We start from the raw sequence: 19,031 nt of genomic DNA, 5'->3' as shown, positions 1-19,031 counted from the left end.
CCAGTCACCAGGGAAACAATTCAGCCAGACGCACACACACACACACACACGCACACACACACTCTCAGTCAGCCAAAACACATCGTCTGAAACGCACCAGCAAAACAAGTCGTCTAAAACGCTGCAGTCGTAAACACAAAATTAAAGGGCGAGTTCACACTCATTGTGCTTGGAGCAGTTTAATTAAACTCTGGAGCATTTACTCCTTTAAGTTAGTTTGTTTAGGCAGATGAGGGCATTTGAATTGAACAAATAAGCTCCACAAGACACCTGAATATGAGAGTTTCTGCCTGTTTTGAGAAAAATGCAGTAGACTGTGTTATGACAGGAAACTACCCTAAAATATAATTTTTTATTTGTATACAAGTAATCGGGGTGGAACTATATATGTATTCATCTTGAATGTTTTGGTATAGGACGTTGGGATCAGTGCACCTTGTTACCCTTCCTGTCAAAATCATCATTTTATATCTACAACCAGCACGCACAGAGCAAACATTTTGGAGCGCAAGTTTTAATCAGAGATGTTTTGGAAGTGCACCAGCTATTGTGGACCAGCTGTAGCATGCTAGTCAGCTTAGCCTTGTTAGCCTGGTTACTAAAGGTAATGTAATGTTGCTGCTCCTGGTTGGTCAGGGTGAAAAATGACAAAAATGAAAATAAGTGTCGAACCCTGTGCCGACTAAAGTTGCTGAAACACTTCAAACATGTTAATTATGACTGCAACCCGAATGTGTCTCATAGTAGAACGAGACCAAAACAGAGTAGAAGACGTCCCACTGTGTTCAAACAGCCTCTTGCAGTCAAATAAATGCAAGATTTAAGTGTATGGTCAGAGTGCTTGAGCTTTGCTACAATGTACCTTCACGTGTCTGTGTCAGTCAGTTGTGTAGCACTGTATTATCTAGGGGTGTAAGAAAATATCGAGTATCACAATATATTTTGTGATAATGCATTAATTCGCAAAGAACTGTGTTGTGACATTTTGATGCATGCAAAGATTTGTTGCAGTGGGTAATTCTGTATTGTGCTTAAACCCCCTGGCCAATAGAAAGCTAGCTGACGTATATTGTGCAAGATGAGACATGTGGTTCATTGAGCGGTTTTGAACAAAACTAAACTACAACAAACCTACACCAAACTGAGACTTTCCTGACTTGTAAAATTCTGTTTTAAATTGACAAACAACATATGTCTAATTTGTGGCACAGCTCAAATGGAATCAAAAAATAATTTGTCTCTTGCCATACACTATGGTTCATAGTTTTCCATATTAGGTCCAGGTGTGACTTAAGCAAATCTATAAGCTACCGTTGAATGCTTACATTTTTCAAAATGAATGACACTAATGTTATTTTATACATGTTGTTTGTTTTCCCTGCTGTCCTGAAAATGTACTGAACCGTGAGCCCAACGAGGTACAAACCAAACTGTGGATTTTACCCCTAACAAGTAAACAGAGCTTGTCATTCGACAGGTAGCAGATGTTTGCATACAGAAAACCTTGTTCAACAACGAAATGGGCTGAGTCAGTCTTATCTGATACCTCTGGTTTAGCTCTCTTCATGTTTCCTTAACTTGGACAAACACCTGAGATATATTACAATAAAGATCTGCAGACAAGCCAGTCATGCATAACAACATCCTCCTCCACTTTCCCCCTTCCTTGCAGCTAAAACACAACAGCTAAAGCAGTTAAAGTGACAGGTAGCAGGCCACAGCTGTAGGCACAGAGCCGTTCATTACACTCCCAAATTCACATCTACACAAATCAGGCCAAAGGCCAGAATGTCTGTGCGATCTATTTACAATTCAAATCCCTGATGAGCTATCATGTGTGACAGTCAGCTTACCTTTCTGGCAGTGATTGGAATTCCAGCAGCGGTAGTTGTAGTTGTTGTTGAACATGGTCTTCCTGCACTGAGGATTGTTCTCCATGATGCCTGGACAAACGTCGCTGCACTCCTTGGACTGCTTGTTCCCAGCAATGTAATTGTTGAACTCCGCATCCATGATGAGGGACCAGTCTACAGAGTCCAGGTAGCACAGCTCGGGGTTCTTCTCAATTCGGATGGCGCCTCTGGTGATGTTCCTCAGGTTGTACAGACCGATGTCTTTCAGGCTGGTCATCTCAAAGATCACGAGGGCGTAGTTGTAGAAGAGGTTTCGTCCGCGTATGACGGTGAGGTTGGGGAAGAGCCCGCTCAGGCTGTCCAGGCCGGAGACCCTGAATAGCAGCAGGTAGTCCGTGATCATGGTCAGCTTGGGGAAGCTGAGGGAGCGGAAGACTTCCTGGTTGATGTTGTTGTTGTTTTTGTCACCGATGAGGAGGATCTGCAAGTAGCCCTCCACCACCGTGCAGTTCTCTAGGCGCCTGAATTCACTGATGTCGTTGCCAATGTCGATGCTGGGACCACAGACTGCAGTGGGGACACAAGGGGACATGGTGAGGGGTCATAATCCAATAAAGTCAATAGTAATGTAAATATCTAACACTTCATTTGCTCTATTCTTATTTATGTCTTCACTGTATCCTTTTTTGAGCCAGACCCATATATCAGTTGGCTGATATTATTGGCCTGATATCAGTCTATATTTTTATTGGTGTATATGTGGTACAGCATAAGCAGATCTGAAACCTTTTTTTAATATATTTTCAGATGAATTAAGACAGAACTTTATTAATCCTGACAGAAATTCTTGTGCCAGACATTGCTCCAAAAATTAGATTAATATTGAATAAAAAGAATAGAAAACAACTGAGTATTTAATATAAAGTGAAATATAAAATATACAGTGTAAAAGGAGTAAATGTAAAACAGCAGTGCCTAACAGAATGACAATACCAATAACATAAGTAAAAAAAATAAAACTAAAATATAATATTTATGTACATTTCATCATTTTTCTTAATTCAAGTTTAATATATAAATATTTCTGTTCTATTTTTTGGATTGCATTTATAATTATTAAAAATATCAGTGAATGTTTACTGTTTCAGTGGCCTGATGTAATTTTTGACAATAAAGTTTAAATTGTTAAACTCTAAAATATCCTTCCTCAATTCATACATCTTTGTCACAGGTGCTTGATAACCACATTTGCGGGATCACTGCAATATCTGCCAATATTTGGATATCAGAATCTTTTTTTTTTACTCCCTAATACATTATCAGCCCCCCAAAATCCAGTATCGGTCATGGTCTAATCTAGCAGTTTCATCATCACAATATGAGGTCTTTGCTAAATCAAACAGCCCTGAAGGTTCGTTTAAAGCTAAGCAGCAAATAAGCAATAAATAGCAGTTACATGCAACAATGGACAAAACAATGTTCTCTATTTGTTAAATAGCGATATTTACAAAGAGATGTTTAACCAATACATATTGATGGTACACTTGAGCTGTGCTGTAGTTGACAGAACATGTTTACTTTTCAATGCTAACTTAACATTGTGTGACAAAGTAAATACTTGAGTTTGGTTCTATTCAAGCTTAGGTTATGAGTGCAATAAAGTTTATAATGCTCTGCTTTCGAGCTATTGTTGCTATTGTGTCCCCCTAATATGACCCCATATTTTTGGTTTCACTGCTTTTATAAAGCTTTCATAATGTAACATCAAAGGCAAAGAAACTATTCAGCTACATAAATCACCCATAAAACATGTACTCACTGACATTTGATCAAATACAGTATATGAGATAAAAACAACTTGTTAAACTAAAGACAAAATTAATCATGGAGGAGTTTCACAAGAACTGTAGCAGCATCATTCTTCAAGTAACAAGAGTAAAAGTAGGATCTCTGTGAGGTGGTGCTTTGTGAAAATGTTAACATGTTGGTACGTCACATCTGTAAAAGGTATGGACCAAAATAATCCAGTACCAACTGGTATCAAAACTTCTCTCGTCAAAAAATAACAGCGGCTACAACCCATACAGTCTGTAGTGTGCAGCTGAACTACTACCGATTAAGTACTGGTTCTCGACACCCATCCCCAATTAAGACACGTTGCCTGGGAACCACAAATGGAAGTAACAAATGCCAGGCCATCAAGTCTCTGTTGAGATTCACAGGATAAGAGAAACTTTGATGTGCTGGTGTTGTTGAACAAAAAAGCCCAGAGATCACCACAGTCAGCAGGATTCATCCTCTGGTGACCACGAATGTCTGTGTTAAATGTCACGGCACTCTGACCAACCTCTGTTTGGATATTTCAGTCAACCAAACGCCAGACAGGCCAACATTTCCATCCCTAGAACCATGCTGCTAAAATGGATCAAAACAGCAGTTATAACTACGGTGTAACGTCACCTACTGGAAAAGTCTCAACCTGTAGCGGTCTTTCCTTCGAATTGGAGAATGATCTTCACCAGAAGTGAAAATGTCTGGGCCTTTCATCAAACGACAGAAAACAAAGGACATTTGTCTGCACTTTGATGTGAACAAATTGTAAAAGCATGTAGTTATGCAGTTTTATGTTCTGGGTAAAACAGTTTTTTTTGTAACGTTGGTTTGTTTTTAGCCTCTTGAGTAGTTCTTTGTCTAAACAGGCTCACAGTCCAACACTGTCTCAATAGATAACAAAGAAATACATTGAACCATACAACTACAAAGACAAGGCACTCCTCTGAACTCTGTGTGGTCTCTGAATAATCCCAACCCGCATCAGGAAAAGTTTGGTAAAGCATGATGGTGACGATCGGTGATGATGGGTGGAGTGTTTGCCTTTCCAACTTCTACTCCCACCTGTGCGTTTTGCTCTGAACAATACTTAGCCCGAAGCCCCAGCAGCACCCACAGAAACATGGAGGCCATTATCGCACATCACTGTGAGGAGGATTTAGACTTCAAAAGCTGGAGGGCAGTGAGTCATGGAAAACTCACACCAACCAGCTAACAGGTTGTCACACTACTACTTTAATGCTGGTCTATAAAGTTTTACTGTATGAATGCGGAGCAGAGTGGGCTTGGGAAAGACGATGCAGATGCACCAGCATGTCCAGATGCAGATGCCCAACAAACAATTAATTGTTTTCTTAATTACATTTTACACATAAACATTATGGCTGGTGTTGCAGGCCTAATGAATATAAATAAATGTAATTTTACTGTTAAGGGTACCAGCTATACATATTCCCACACCAGATATCAGGTCCCAGGACTATGCACATTACTGTAGTGTTTCCCAAATTTTTTTTCCTAGAGACCCGCTTTTTAAAAAGGACATTCATGAACCAAATCACTACAGGTATTATCAATAAATGTTGGGAAGAGTTCATTTGTGAATACATGAACATTCCTGACCATTTTTAACATCTATACACATTAAATACTTCATAATTGACAAATAAATGCATTTAAGCCGACAGATCATCTTATCGATTTGTTTCCTCTTATCAGGAAAACAAATCTTTAAAAAAGTTTAGACAGCTCAAAATTTAAAGTCAACTTGCTGCAGCATTTTTTTAAGTTTTAAGCCCAACTCAAACTCTTAGTCTAATCTTTTTGAAATAAACAAAAATAAAAGTTTTGCATACCTATAATCTTTACTTGAGATAATTTCCTTTCCTTCTTTAGATAAACTTGAATATGTGAGGTTTAGAAATTCAAAAACACTGTATTTAAAAAATTGTTCACAGCAAGCTTAAATGGTTTTAAATGAAAATGAAAAGCATTATTCACCCTCACGTCAACGTCTTTACTCAATTATTTTTGAAATACAATTCTCGGCGGCTTCTTCACTTAAAAGATTCAATTTTATCTAAAGACGAAAAGCAAATCAAACAAAACAACAACAAAACATTTAGTTGGTAAAGCTTGATCAAAACTTGAGACTTTAAGTTGGGCTCAAAACTCAAAAAATGTATTAAGTAAGCTGCTTTAATTTTGAGTTTTCTAAACTTTTTTTGTTTTTACAGTGTAGGACATTTTAGCCTACTTCATAAATGAGCCAAAATAAGTGGATTTAGGAAGAATTAACAGACTCTTTTTTCCCCTCTCATCAGTAAAACAATAAGCTTTTTTTAATACTTTAGCTGCTTTATAAAAATAAATCATAAATTTGCATAACTTCTTCCATATTTCTTTGGTGACCCAAACAAAATGTCCTGTGAGCAACCTGTGGGACACAACCCGTTCTTTGGGAATGACTGCATTACTGTATGATCTAAAAAGATAATATAAAATAGTACAATACTATAAAATATGTGATAAACTTGTCATAACGAATTCAAGTTCCATTTCACAACAACTTATGATAAATAAACGTGAATGTAAGACCAGTAACTGTCTACATGCAGAGTGTATCTCTTACAGGCAGCGCTGCTGATACCAAAATCTGTAGTTCCCTAAAACACGCGTGGCGTTTCTTCAGAAACCTCAGTCCTACTGAGGTGGAACAAAGCTGAATTTCCAAAAGAACACCCTGAACCCTTTGCTGGCCTGGCATTGCAAAATTTTCCTAAACCTCTCAATGTGGTTTGACAGTGTAGGGCACATCATAATATTGGAAAGGTCTATAACTGACCAGCTACACACAATTTATATTCTTAAAAAACACAGTGTTCTGATTTTAGCTTTAATGGTCGGTAATAATTTACTGTGGGGTCAGAACATTTTAAAAAAAGATGATTTGAATGTCAAATCTTTGCTGTAGTCAGAAACTGTGAACAAATCTGTGTTTCCAAATATGTAAAATTCTTTTTTGTCCTCAAATAAACAAGATTGTGCACAACAATGATTGAACAGGTCTGGCATCAGTTACACACAGAAAAAGAAGCTACAATGACTACGACACTACCCCAATGTAAGCTGCAGGTAAATGGTAAAACAAATGAAACTTATGAGTATGTGGGAGTAGAATCGCTTTAATAGCTTTCAATCACTTGTTCATGAGGTTGGCAATAATCCTACTAACTTTCAGAAACTTTGCATTTTTCTATTTCAGTGGTTAAAGGAAATTTCCAGCTATTTTTCAGAAACACGATGCGCTTAAACAAATCAAATGTGTTTCGGTGACCAACTCTCTAACAGGAAGCACAAAAGCTAAACAAAGATGTGCTGAAACTAAGCTAAAATGTGACAAAGGTCATGAAACACAGTAGTTTTCCTATGCCCATTTCCCACCAACGCACTGAAGCAAACCAGCATCTCCTGCATGAAATGGGTATTAAAAATTCCTGGTGTCACAGCAGTCCTTAAATGCATCTCAGAGAAAGCAAAGCATGCTCCCTTTTTTGATCTTTTAGATTGTAATCGTGGTTGAGGGACGTATAAATAAATCTTGGTTTTAAAAACTGCACACAGAACATGAAGCAACAAGTGAAGCTGGCTTCACTGCAGGCCTGACAGGGAAGATGACAAGTGGCTGCTGATGTCTATGAATCTCTAAGTGTTCTGCTAATGACTACAAATGACTTAACCTAAACTGAAATAAGTGGGCTTCAATTGAGTTCATAATAACTAGAAACTTTATACACAATTTAATCAAACCTGGATGTAAACACCTTCAAAATAAAACTGAGTTAGCGTCCTTCATCTTACAAGGATATGTTCTTAAGAAATTGAAAACCAGCAGTTCAATCATATTATCCAGTGCAATGCTACCTCACATATCTACTGCTTTACTCCAACTGGTACAATCATTTTTTGTAGGTACTTAGAAATGACACTGGAAAGAATCACAGATGCGAACAAAAAAGGGCAGATAGACATAATCAAGTGTCTCAAGTGAAAAACACCAAAGAAAGTTGGGTCCATGTGCAAATTAAGGTTGTCAAAAGTACTGATACTTTAATACTTTTTCAACGCCATGTGTTTAAAACTAAACTATATGACATCCATTAGTCATAGTACTGAAAGTACTGAAGTTAATAAAAAAAAATCATCCAAGTTCAATCAAGTTTAAGTTCATTGTCCTGCTTTCACTGTGTGCAGGCTGTTAATTTTAACAAAGAAAAAGTAGATCTGATTTTTTGTGCCTGGGACTTTTTTTTTGCCTTTTTGTCATAATAATGAAAGTTAGTACACTCAAGGCTAGACATTAGCCATGGCCCGATACTTTTATACTTAACATTTCCACAAATGTCCTGATTCCTTTGCACCTTTTAGTTCAACATTGACCAAAAACAGCAAACAGCACTCGTCATTGGCTTGATACCGGTATGTCAGGGCTACTGAAGTATGGATTTACTAAGCCAACAAACTTTTCATACAACCCTTACAGGACAACCAGAGACACAAAGGTGAAATATGAAAAATCAAATCAGTGACAAAAATTTAAGCATGAAAGAAAGCAACAGTATAATGTGCTGCCAGTTTCTTCAACTAGCTTAGAGGTCTATCTCATTTTTCGTCAGAAATGACGCATTTGGGAAACACCACATCACAATTCACGGGAAAAGTGAAGTACACAAGTTTCCCAGTTAAGGGGGGCCATATTGAGTCATGTTTAAGGGCCTTGTCTGTGTTGTTTTTACACAAGTTTATATTAGCTGCTAAAAATTGGCTTGGTGTCCTGTGGGGCTGGTGCTTAAGGTACTGAGCTAGCATTTATCTCTGAGACTGGCTAAAACAAGTTTATAATTGTCCAATAATTCTTTGTCACTATGGCTGGAACGATTAACTGAGTAATCAATTATTGTCACACTACCAAATTCTCTTCATTTTGGCTTCTTAAAAAAGTGAATATGTTCTGTTTTTTTGTCCTGTGTGAAACACCGACTGACATTTTTCAGCATTTTCTGACATTTTATGGGCAAAAAGAATAATCGATTAATCGAGAAAATAACAGATGAATTGATTATGAAAACAGTCTTTAGCTGCAGTCCTGTTTTCACCACAGTAAACTGACTGACTGGCAAATATATCCAGCATAAAAATCTTCCAGTGGTTGACCTCTTTCAACCCCGCTTGTGACATAAGTTTCAAAGCACACTGGAGCCGTGGCTCGTAGTGTGCAAACGTGCTGCTAAACTGTTTGACTTGTATCACCTTTCTTTGCATTTGGCATTTTAATTGGAAAATAATTTGGTTCTCACATTAAATAGAGGCTTAGGAGCTGTAGGCTTTTCCACCCAGCCTGCTGAGAGTTTAAGTCTTCTCTTGAGAGGATGTGAGAGCCTTTGGTGAGCCATTAGAAAATGCCTTTGGTGTGATTTAAGGCAGGCAGCGTGCTGGTATGGCAGTTATGTCTTTCTCTGTAATCTACTTGTCAGTGCACACTGTCAGCAGCCCTCAGCGAGCTGCATACCTGTTAATACAATCCCGCCACACCGGCCTGTAAAAAGACACGCTGCCTGGTGACGTTACATCACCGCCACAACCTCGACGCTTCGCCCTCCGTGGCCTCGCTGCGATGCCAGCATGGCCGTCTTTCATGGGAACTGCTCCTGACCTCGCCTCGCAAAGACACTGAACAAAACTTTCTGATCAAAATGTGCATCTTGTGCGCCGTCAGCGGAGCGAAAACACCGATTGCAGGTGTAGCAGCTTAATAACCTCCCCCCTCCCTCTCCGCCCGCGCTGACACATTTTAAACAGCTGAGTACACAAGCCTATCTCTGCTGCTTTGATGAGCCTCCAGATCACATATTTACTTTTGATAACCTTTTCCCAGCTGGCTGCGGCACCCAGACGATCCGCAGACAATCAGAGGAAATCCACTAGAAGCCCCATAAGACAAGAAATAGGAAGCAATACGCCCTGTAAGCTGGTGCTTCATACACTGCCACTAGACTGCAGCAAGTCTGTTTACTCCTCATTTCCATCCTGTTAGTGACAGACTGCCCGAGGGGGGGACGTATTCATAAATACTTTTCCACATGAGAGGCAAGGTGAGAAGAAATGTGCCGGGAAGCTTTAGCAAGAAATGATTCTTGACAGATAAAACTTGTTTGGTTCACCTGAGAGGCGGCGGCTGCTGCAGCAGAGCTGAACCTGGTTAACCCAAACCTACCAGCTGCCCTTTAGTCCCCCGACTGATATGTTAAACCAGCAGGAATGCTGGGAGTTTAGCCACACAAGGCACCTTTAGACAGCTCCACACCGGAGTGAGAATAAATGTAGGATTTCGATGGGAGAACCTCTCCGCTGCTCCCGGGTTTGTCCGGCGACCACTGGGGCTAACAGTAAACCCCATGACACACAGTTCACAAGCTCCTCACTCTTTCCAATCAACAGAACTTAGTCTGTTTTGCTTGCGAATGTGCTTTGGCTTGTTCTATTTTAGAACCCAGACCCTGGTTCAAGCCCCCGGCCCACCCCTCCCCAACATGTCATGATGAATGGGATGAATCAGGAAGCCTAGTTTACAGTATAGCTGGAGACATGGAAAGTTTTCGGACGGCAACACATTAAAAGAAATTTGGGATAAATATAGGAGCTTTAAATTCATTAAAATTGAAAGTTTACAAGGTGACAGAAGATGTGAGCTTCAATATGCTGCCAGACAGCAGTAAGTCACTAGAAAGTCTTACTCCTTCCACTTGACTCTCAGCCTGCAAGTAACAATTATTTTCATCTTTGATTGATCAGTCAGTTGTTTTCTTGATTAAGCTATTACTAATTCAGTGTTTCCTCTACATTTATTTAGGAGTGTCGGCCCGCCACTCCTAAATCCTAGCCGCCACTCCTTCAAATTTCTTTTTTTTTTTATTATTATTGTTGACACAAATACACCACCGCCGCATCTCTCCACCTTCAAAACAGACTCCTGTCGGGTACTTGCGAGCACTAAGGTAAACTGCAGATAACTATCTTGCTCAGTATGGAAATATACTTGCGCGTGCTCATTTGCATGATGCTAGCGCTGTTTGGGGGGCGCGGTCGTCAAGCACGTCAAACATCTAGGCGACAGGGCAGAGTCAGAGGAGCGAATTCCCGAACTACAAATTAACAATAAAGCAGCGAATTACCGGCCGGAGAAGAGGTAGACGTAAGTTATTAGCTTGAGATAACTCGACATTGATTTTACAAGTTAAACAGACGTTCACAATATGTTGATGACCAGCTAACGTTACGTAACTTATCGGTAGTTTAAGTTAATTTGGCCCGGTGCCAACTCAGTGTCGCTAACGTGAGTAAACTAATTGATAGTATTAGGTTAACGTTAATATGTACACACCATTATTTAACAACTGACTGCATTTTTCAGATGAGTTTATTGAAATATTTCTCTAAGAAGAGAAATGGAACGCCTGCCCCCGCTGCTGAAAAAAATCCTAGAGGAAACACTGTAATTAATCAGTGGTTCGGTCCATAAAATGTCAGAAAATGGTGAAAAATGCTGATCATTGATTTCTGACATCCTAGTTGATGTCCTCAAATGTCTTGTTATGTCGAAAACACAAAGATCTTAAATTTATTGTCATAGAGGACTAAAGAAACCAGAAGACAGTCACATATGAGAAGCTGAAATCAGAGAATTTGGACATTTTTTATTTAAAAAAAGATTCAAAATGATGAATTGATTATCAAAATAGCTGCCAATCGCTGCAGATCTACTTAACTCAAAGTTCTGTCAAAATTTCAAAGAAGGGTTGTCAAAATTTCAACATTAAATTGAAAATCAACTCAAATAAGTTTTTGATTTTATCTGCAATCCTCCCAGTATCTTTTATCTACACCTCCGTCTGCCACTTATCCAGATAAAAAAAAAAACACTATGCAAACACCAATTATCTGATGATCTTGACAAAACAAGACTTGATAGTCTGACAATGGTATAGTTGTTAGTGGAAAAAAAAAGGTTAAATAAAAAAAACCCAAATCGAATAGTGGATTCAGAGAATCGTGACACCCCTAATAGTTTAATTCACTGGATTATCACTGGACTACAATCAATAATCTCAGTTCATCAATGTTTCCCATCCTGAGTTCAAAATTAACTTTTTGTCCAAAGGCCATGCTGCAAATGACTGTTCAAAATCAGACCACCCAATCAATGGACTGCCACTGTTTTTTGGGGTGGTGAGTGAAGCAAATCTACCAGCCACTTCCACATTTTACCAGCACTTTCTGGCTGGTGGACGGCGCTAATTTTGCCTTGCCTGGTGGGAGGATGATGCTGCCTCTGATCAACTGCTGCAGCAATCTGGTGCTCATGAAAATATTTCCAAGGTCAAGTTATCTCAAGGTTTGTTTAGTAAAAGAGAATAAATGACTTCGTGCAATCAAAGAAAAACACAGTGACGCCTTTAGACAAACAGAGTTCAATGCTGTGGTTTCAGTCAATGTCAGGGGAGTGTTAATAAAGTTTATAGCCCTTCGTAAAGAACACCTGCACACAAAAGAATGCTTGAAAGTGACGGTCAAGGTTGGGTTTTATTAACTTGAGTTCATCAGAAACCTTGAAAAGTTCAGAAAGTATGACCAGAAATATCAAAGCTTTTCTATCAAACTAAATCAAACCTAAACCAACACTACTTGTTACTCTCTTTACATGTTTTTATGTTGAACATCTCATAGTAAATGAACTGGATCAGGCTGTAAAACCATCACATCTTCACTTCACTGACAAACAAGGCTCAAAATTAGCACCAGCCACCAGCCAAACGCTGGTAAAATATGCAAGCGGCCGGTAGATTTGCTTCACTCACCAGCCAAAAAAACAATGGTCTACTGAGTAGCTGGTACAGACTGAACATTCCCTGGCTGTTTGGCCGGTGGACAAAAAAGTTAATTTTGGACCCTGCTGACAAACACTTCCTGTGACCTACAACAATTAAAAACTAAAGATTGTGTGCTTATGCCTTTATTTTGTGTTTAAATGTCTAATCTATTACAGCAGGGGTTTCCAAAATTGGATGGATGTGCCTTAGACCACAGACCCATGATTTGACAGGATTTTGTCTTAAGAAATCCCCACTGATGACATTTTTTTAGCTTTGAAAATAATAAACTCTTCATAGTTGATCAATGGTCAAACTAAGCTCACAATCAAAAGAGCCAGTCCTATTTCTTCACTTGTTTTTCAAACTTTCAAAAGAATGTGATAAAAGTTAAAATATTCTATTCCTCCTTAGCCACTCAAGGACCCCTGTTGGTCCACAGACCCTAGTTTGAAAACCATTGTATTACAGCATAAACAGAACTTAATTTTCTTATTTGTCTTAAAAAAAAAACTGCAGCAATTTATTCAGTTGTGTTTGCACCAAGTCTGGAGCATTTTTCTCACTCCGTTATGAAAATAATGAACCACATTTGTGAATGTAGAGCATGACAAGCCCAACTAAACTCAACAGCCTACCTTTCTATTTCACAAATCCTATTTCTGTTTGTGGGTTTCTGTTTAGATTACAGATACCTTCCACTTTATGTTGATCCTAAATCCACCACATTGTGACTCAGAGTTGACAATGTGGTGTTTATATAGTTTGACTGACTCTCTCCATCGGCTGAGTCATGTAAATGTATTTACCAACACACTTAAACTGACTCATTTCTGTGGTGTGTTTGAAAACCAAATTACAATATTACTGCTAGACTCTGTACAGTCTGTATCACAGTATTGCTATAATAACACAATGTATTAAATATTCTTTATCCATTAAAATAAAATGATGTATACTCCACACATATACAGTACAGTATTACACGATCTACACAGAGTAATGTTAATGTAAATTCATGTCCTCTATTATCCTGTAGCCACTTCACTTCACTGTGATATACCTTATATCCTCCTCTGTAAACAAACCTTATCATTTTGCCATAAATGCAGAATTGCAATATGTAAATTGCCAAGAAAACATTATCACTATTGTATTATACATTAAGGATGCCACTAATGATTACATTAATCGTCGACTAATTTCTCTATTATTAATAGATTAGTGGTTTGGTCCTTAAAATGTCAGAAAATAGTGAAAATGCTGATAGCTGTTTTCCAACACCCAAGTTAATGTCCTGAAATGTCTTCTTATGTCCAAAAGATACAGATGATAAGTTTATTCTATGAGGACTAAAGAAACCAGAAAATATTCACATTTAATTAGCTGAAAGCAAAGAATTTGGACATTTATTATTTTTTTAAATGACCCAAACGATTGATCAAAATAGTTATGATGAATTTAATAATCGATTAATCGTTCAGATCTACCATATACGCAAAATGTATAAAGTAAAACGTGGTGTTTTCGCTGTAAAGGCATGAGTGTAAACGTGCTGTGCCTGGTTAAAAACAATGTTTCCCCGTGTGTGTAGTAGTGTGGAGCAGCGTTACTTACTCTCTGCGGTGGCGGGCCGGAGGCAGGACGACAGACCCAGCATCAGACCCCAAAACAAGGTCAAGCGGCTCCTTTCCGTTCGAGACTTCATTCCTGGATGAGTAAATCCTCCCAAATCCTGTAAATAAATATGTCGAGGGGAGGAAACTTGGGCAAAACCTGGTCAAAATTATTAAAAAGCTTTTTGATCTCCAGCCAGCACCTTTTAGCTGTTAGCCGGCTAATGGAGCTAATAGCTACCACATACAGGCTAGCAGGGTAGCTTTCTCACGTTTCCTAATGGGAGCCCAGTCGTGCTCCAAAATATCACCGATTCGTTCCTCTAGCCAGGAAAAATGTATTCATAGTTTCACTGTTTATCCTCGCCGAAAACAACACCGCACTAATGTGTGTAATGAAACCAATGCGGCTAAACTAGCGGCGGGGATTCCTCTGTAATCCGCATCTTCACACTCCATATCTGGAGGAAAAAACGTTCAACGTCCCGCTGCTGGAGGATCCTCAGGAGGGAGAAAACGGGTCAAACCCCCTCAAAATTAGGATGGAAACAGACGGTCTGCGTCAAATAATATCATATTAATTCGATATTCAGTCCTCCTATGTGAACGACACGGCGTTAGTTTCGAAATATCCAGGATAAAATCAGGTTTCAGACCGCATCAGCCTCCTTCTCCTCCTCCTCCTCCTCAGCCGCTCATCATGCACACACACACACCGCGTTGTTGTGGTGGCTGTAATTCACCTTCATATCGACGGGAAATGGAGTGTTTGACCTTATTGCTCCGGGTCAGGTCAAGTCCTTTGATTATCTAACGGCCGTCCGTCGGTAGATAGCCGAGCAGGTAGCGCAGATAGGCAGATTATTGTACAGGTACACACCATACACAGTCTCCTTCGATCAGTCTGCAGTCTGCAGCCGTGTTCACTATAAACACGGCGCCCGTGCGCAGAGATCGTCTCTGTTTCAAAAGATGAATCACTCGAGCCTCTGCCCCGCCTCCCAGTCTGTGAAAGTGGGTGTCGCTCTTACTGCAGTTTAGCCACCATAGGAGAGCAGTTACCATAGTGACTGGTCTGGTACTCATCACAAGAAGGTCTCGTTTGACAGAATAAACTGTGATGTTTACACCACATCTATTTGATCATTTGCAACAGAGAGCCATTTTACTACGCAATCTTTACCTCTACATTTTGGATAAAAAGTCAAACTCATATCATCATTCCAATTTTTTAACTAAATATGATTTTTTTTTTCAATGACCATATTTGCAAATCTTTTACTTGTGTAAACTTGCCCATGCCCTGGCACCTCCTTCAGTCAATGAATTCATTAAACAAAATATATATTACATTGAAATGCAGTCAGTTGGTGAAATTTTTATTATTAGTAACTTAATCCTTTCAATAAAAAAACAAAAACAAAAATCTAATCCGAATAGTTTTGGATTACTTTATTGTTTAACATAAAAAATGTTGGACACACCCACAAAAATCTCTACAAATATTCTTTTTTTTCTCTTAAAACATCTCAACACATTTTCAATATTTAAAAAAAAATGCATTTTGCATATTCAGCATTTAAAGTTGGTCATATGATCCAAACAAAAATAGTACTAACACGATCTACAGGTGTACTGTGTGTACTCTGGGGGATGATGTTTCTTTACTGTAATTTTTTGTCGCTGATGTTTAAAAAAAATCATAATTTTAAAATTGCCATATTTTAATGACATAATCAAACGTGATCAAGTAATCCTTGAAATTAAGTGTAATCCAATAACACATTTCTCAAATGTAATCTGGTCTGATTATCTGTTTTATATTTTGTAATCTGTTTATATAATCCCATTTACGGTAATCCATTACTGACTGACCCTGTCTACCACCAGCTACCACCAGAGGAGACTGTAAGATACCATACAGAAAAAAGTACCTTCGTGCACACAGCATTGGAACACTAAACTCATAGAACTAAGGAACATCAAATCTCTTACCCTGTTCTCCAAGTCTATAAAACTGGACAATCAAACATGCTGTCATAATCTCATCATTGTTTTGCTAATTGTTTATGTTTTGTCTGTGTTTGTGTGCTTATGTGTGTTTGTATAGTATGTCTTCTATCATGTCTTTCATTATATGGTTATGTCACTGTTTTGCTAATTGTGTTTATGTGTTCTCTGTATGTGATTATGTGTTCTTGTATATATATTTTGAATGTTTTTCACATGCCATCAATCTCTTTTTGTCTGTCTCTATTGGCTGTCTTTTAATATTTTTTGACATCAACCTGCCAGGGACAGCAGGAGAAAATGAGCCTTAAATCTGACACATTTTTACATGGTGGACTTATTGTCATGTTAAGTAATGTGCACCGTCCCTTCTTAAAAAAATAACATTCACACTAGACGCTGAGGCAGCGGTTATAAAGTGGACCGACATTAATCTATCAAATTCCGAAAGCATTCATTTGTGCGCCAGTTCATAAAGACAAACATTGTCGTCGTGACATCAAAAATCGTGACAGAGTGAGACGTCACTGCTTCCTTCCTCTCTCTGATCACCGCCGTAGAGACTCCGTTTACGACGCGGTGTCAAGCAAACCCGGGATGGGAGTCCAGGATCAGGGTTGTTTTGCTTCTCACGAATCCACAGCGGAGGGCCTCCCGTACAAAGATCGTGTCTGTCTGCACCACCTGGAATTACACTGAATCAGTCCGCACACTCTCAGGTGTGTCTTCATACAGTCTTACAGGCCTGTCAGTCGTACATGTACATCACTTGCATCTTCCTATGTCATTGCCTGCATTAATTAGCCCACGAGTGTCTGTATTATGTCTGTCTTATTGTTATCTAGATCTGTGGTTCTCAACTGGTGGGTAGGGACCCTCAAGAGGGTCACAAGACAATTTCCAGGGGTCACCAGATGTTTATGGAGACTAAAATTCAATAAAATATCATGGCAAGCAGCATGGATTGAAAGCAATGAAGCTGCTTCCAGCGACGCTGATCTCTTAAAAACATCACAACAACATTAAAACTATAAACCAGCAGTGACATCACAGTTACCAACACAAATCACCATGGTCTGAACAAACACAAAAACTAACATTTGCAGTTTACAACAAAATAGCAAACTTAGCAAAGTCAAGCATGATGGGAAATGAGGACCTCATTTTAGATTGTATTATTATAAATGATTTATGGTACTTTTTTAGAATTCACTTTATTTTAAAAAAATGAATAAAAGAAAAAAATATCTCATAAATATCTCAAGGCCCACGCATTGTAAATTATTATTTTATTATTATTTTCATTAACAATTCAATAATTTTCTCTATTAATCGATGCGTTGTTTGGTCCTTAAAATGTCAGAAAATGGTGAAAAATGTTGATCACTGTTTCCCAAAAGTCCAAGAGTCCAGAGTTCACTTTTCAATGTTTTTTTTTTTCACTTGCATGGTTGGACAAGTAATTGTTATATTTGCTTTTCTTAGATAACAACAAATACTAAAGTAAATTGTCATGTTTAATCAAGGGCTGCAACTTCTACAAAATGACAGAGGATACTGACAAATGTCCACCCCAGCTTTTCATAGTCGAAGGTGATGTCTTTAAATGTTTTGTTTTGTCAGTCTGAAACCCAAAGATATTCAGTTTAATATGATAATAAACAAGAAAAAGCAGGAAATATCAATATTTGAGATCTGAAAACTGTTTTTTCTGCCACTTTAGCAATTACTTGATTATCAAACTAGTTTAACAGTCTTACTGTTTTTTCCCTCTTGCCCCTTACTTGCCAGTCATTGCATTTCACTTGCCCAGGTGGGTGATTGTTGAGTTCTGCCATGTGATGTCCTCAAATGTCTTGTTTTGTCCACAACCCAAAGATATTCAGTTTACTGTCACAGAGAACTTAAAAAAAAAGAAAATATTCACATATGAGAAGCTGTCATCAGAGAATTTAGACAGCATGTCTCAGAGAAAAAGTCAGTCATTCCACAGTATAAATTTCTTGAACTATTTCTATCCCCTCTGATTGTGGTTATTACTCTTTTTTTTACTATCTGCTGGTGGTGTTTGTAACAAGCATCTGTCCTGTTTTTTCAGCCCAGTCCTCACATTTATAATATATATAATAGTATATAATAGTGAAATGAAAATCAAGCTGATTATACATCTGATCTCTGTCACTACATCTATCCAATATGAAAAAATGTTAATTTAACACACTCCAAAAAATGTGAAAATGACCAGCAGACATATTACCATGCATTCTCAAACAGTGACCTTGTTCAGGGGTTCTACTTGGTGCAATTCCACATTGTGGAAAAATAATGAATCCCAGCTGAATAAACCCCAGAGATCAGTTTCCTGTTAGTATTACCTTTCTATGCATCAATAAATATCTTAACCAAAGTCATTCCTTTCTCTCCAGAAGTTTAAAAAATAGTTTTTTTGAGATGTCTCAATTGAAGATACCTGAAGAACTCATCTTTCTCTAACTTTTATGTTTCTGAAAGCTGCAGAAAGTGTATTTATTCATACCTTTATTGGAGGATACAGTATGAAGTGATACTTGCATTTGTCCAAAGTTTAAATCTGTTGTCAGATTTGGCTGGTGTGAATTCTGTATCACATGCCACCCAATGTGATGTTCTGAGATCTTTCTGTCAGATGTTTAGAGGGACTGTAATCCAGTCACACAATTTGCCTGAATATTTATTTTAAAGGGTTTTTTCCTTCCAGTATATAATGGAGAGGCATGTTTGTTCGACAGTATTGACTTTTGGTTGTTGTGGTTCTA

General features: G+C 38.3%; 1 protein-coding gene across 1 annotated transcript in view; it reads right to left on the bottom strand.

Annotated features, from left to right (window-relative positions):
* Positions 1–15,180, bottom strand: part of LOC146333282 (insulin-like growth factor 1 receptor) — a 68,138-nt gene extending 52,958 nt beyond the window's left edge. Inside the window, exons 1-2 of the mRNA XM_084721866.1 lie at positions 14,228–15,180; positions 1,854–2,420 (exon numbers count right to left, since the gene is read on the bottom strand). Coding sequence (XP_084577992.1) covers positions 1,854–2,420; positions 14,228–14,318 — 658 coding nt within the window. The 5' untranslated portion in view covers positions 14,319–15,180. The remainder of the gene's footprint in view (positions 1–1,853; positions 2,421–14,227) is intronic.
* Between the last annotated feature and the right edge of the window lie 3,851 nt (positions 15,181–19,031).

The sequence above is a fragment of the Lutjanus erythropterus genome, chromosome 1 (genome assembly GCF_056507025.1).
Source record: "Lutjanus erythropterus isolate fLutEry1 chromosome 1, fLutEry1.hap2, whole genome shotgun sequence".
NCBI classification, from domain to species: domain Eukaryota; kingdom Metazoa; phylum Chordata; class Actinopteri; order Lutjaniformes; family Lutjanidae; genus Lutjanus; species Lutjanus erythropterus.
Note: the sequence above shows the minus strand (reverse complement) of the source record. Positions and strands in the feature narration are given on the sequence as shown.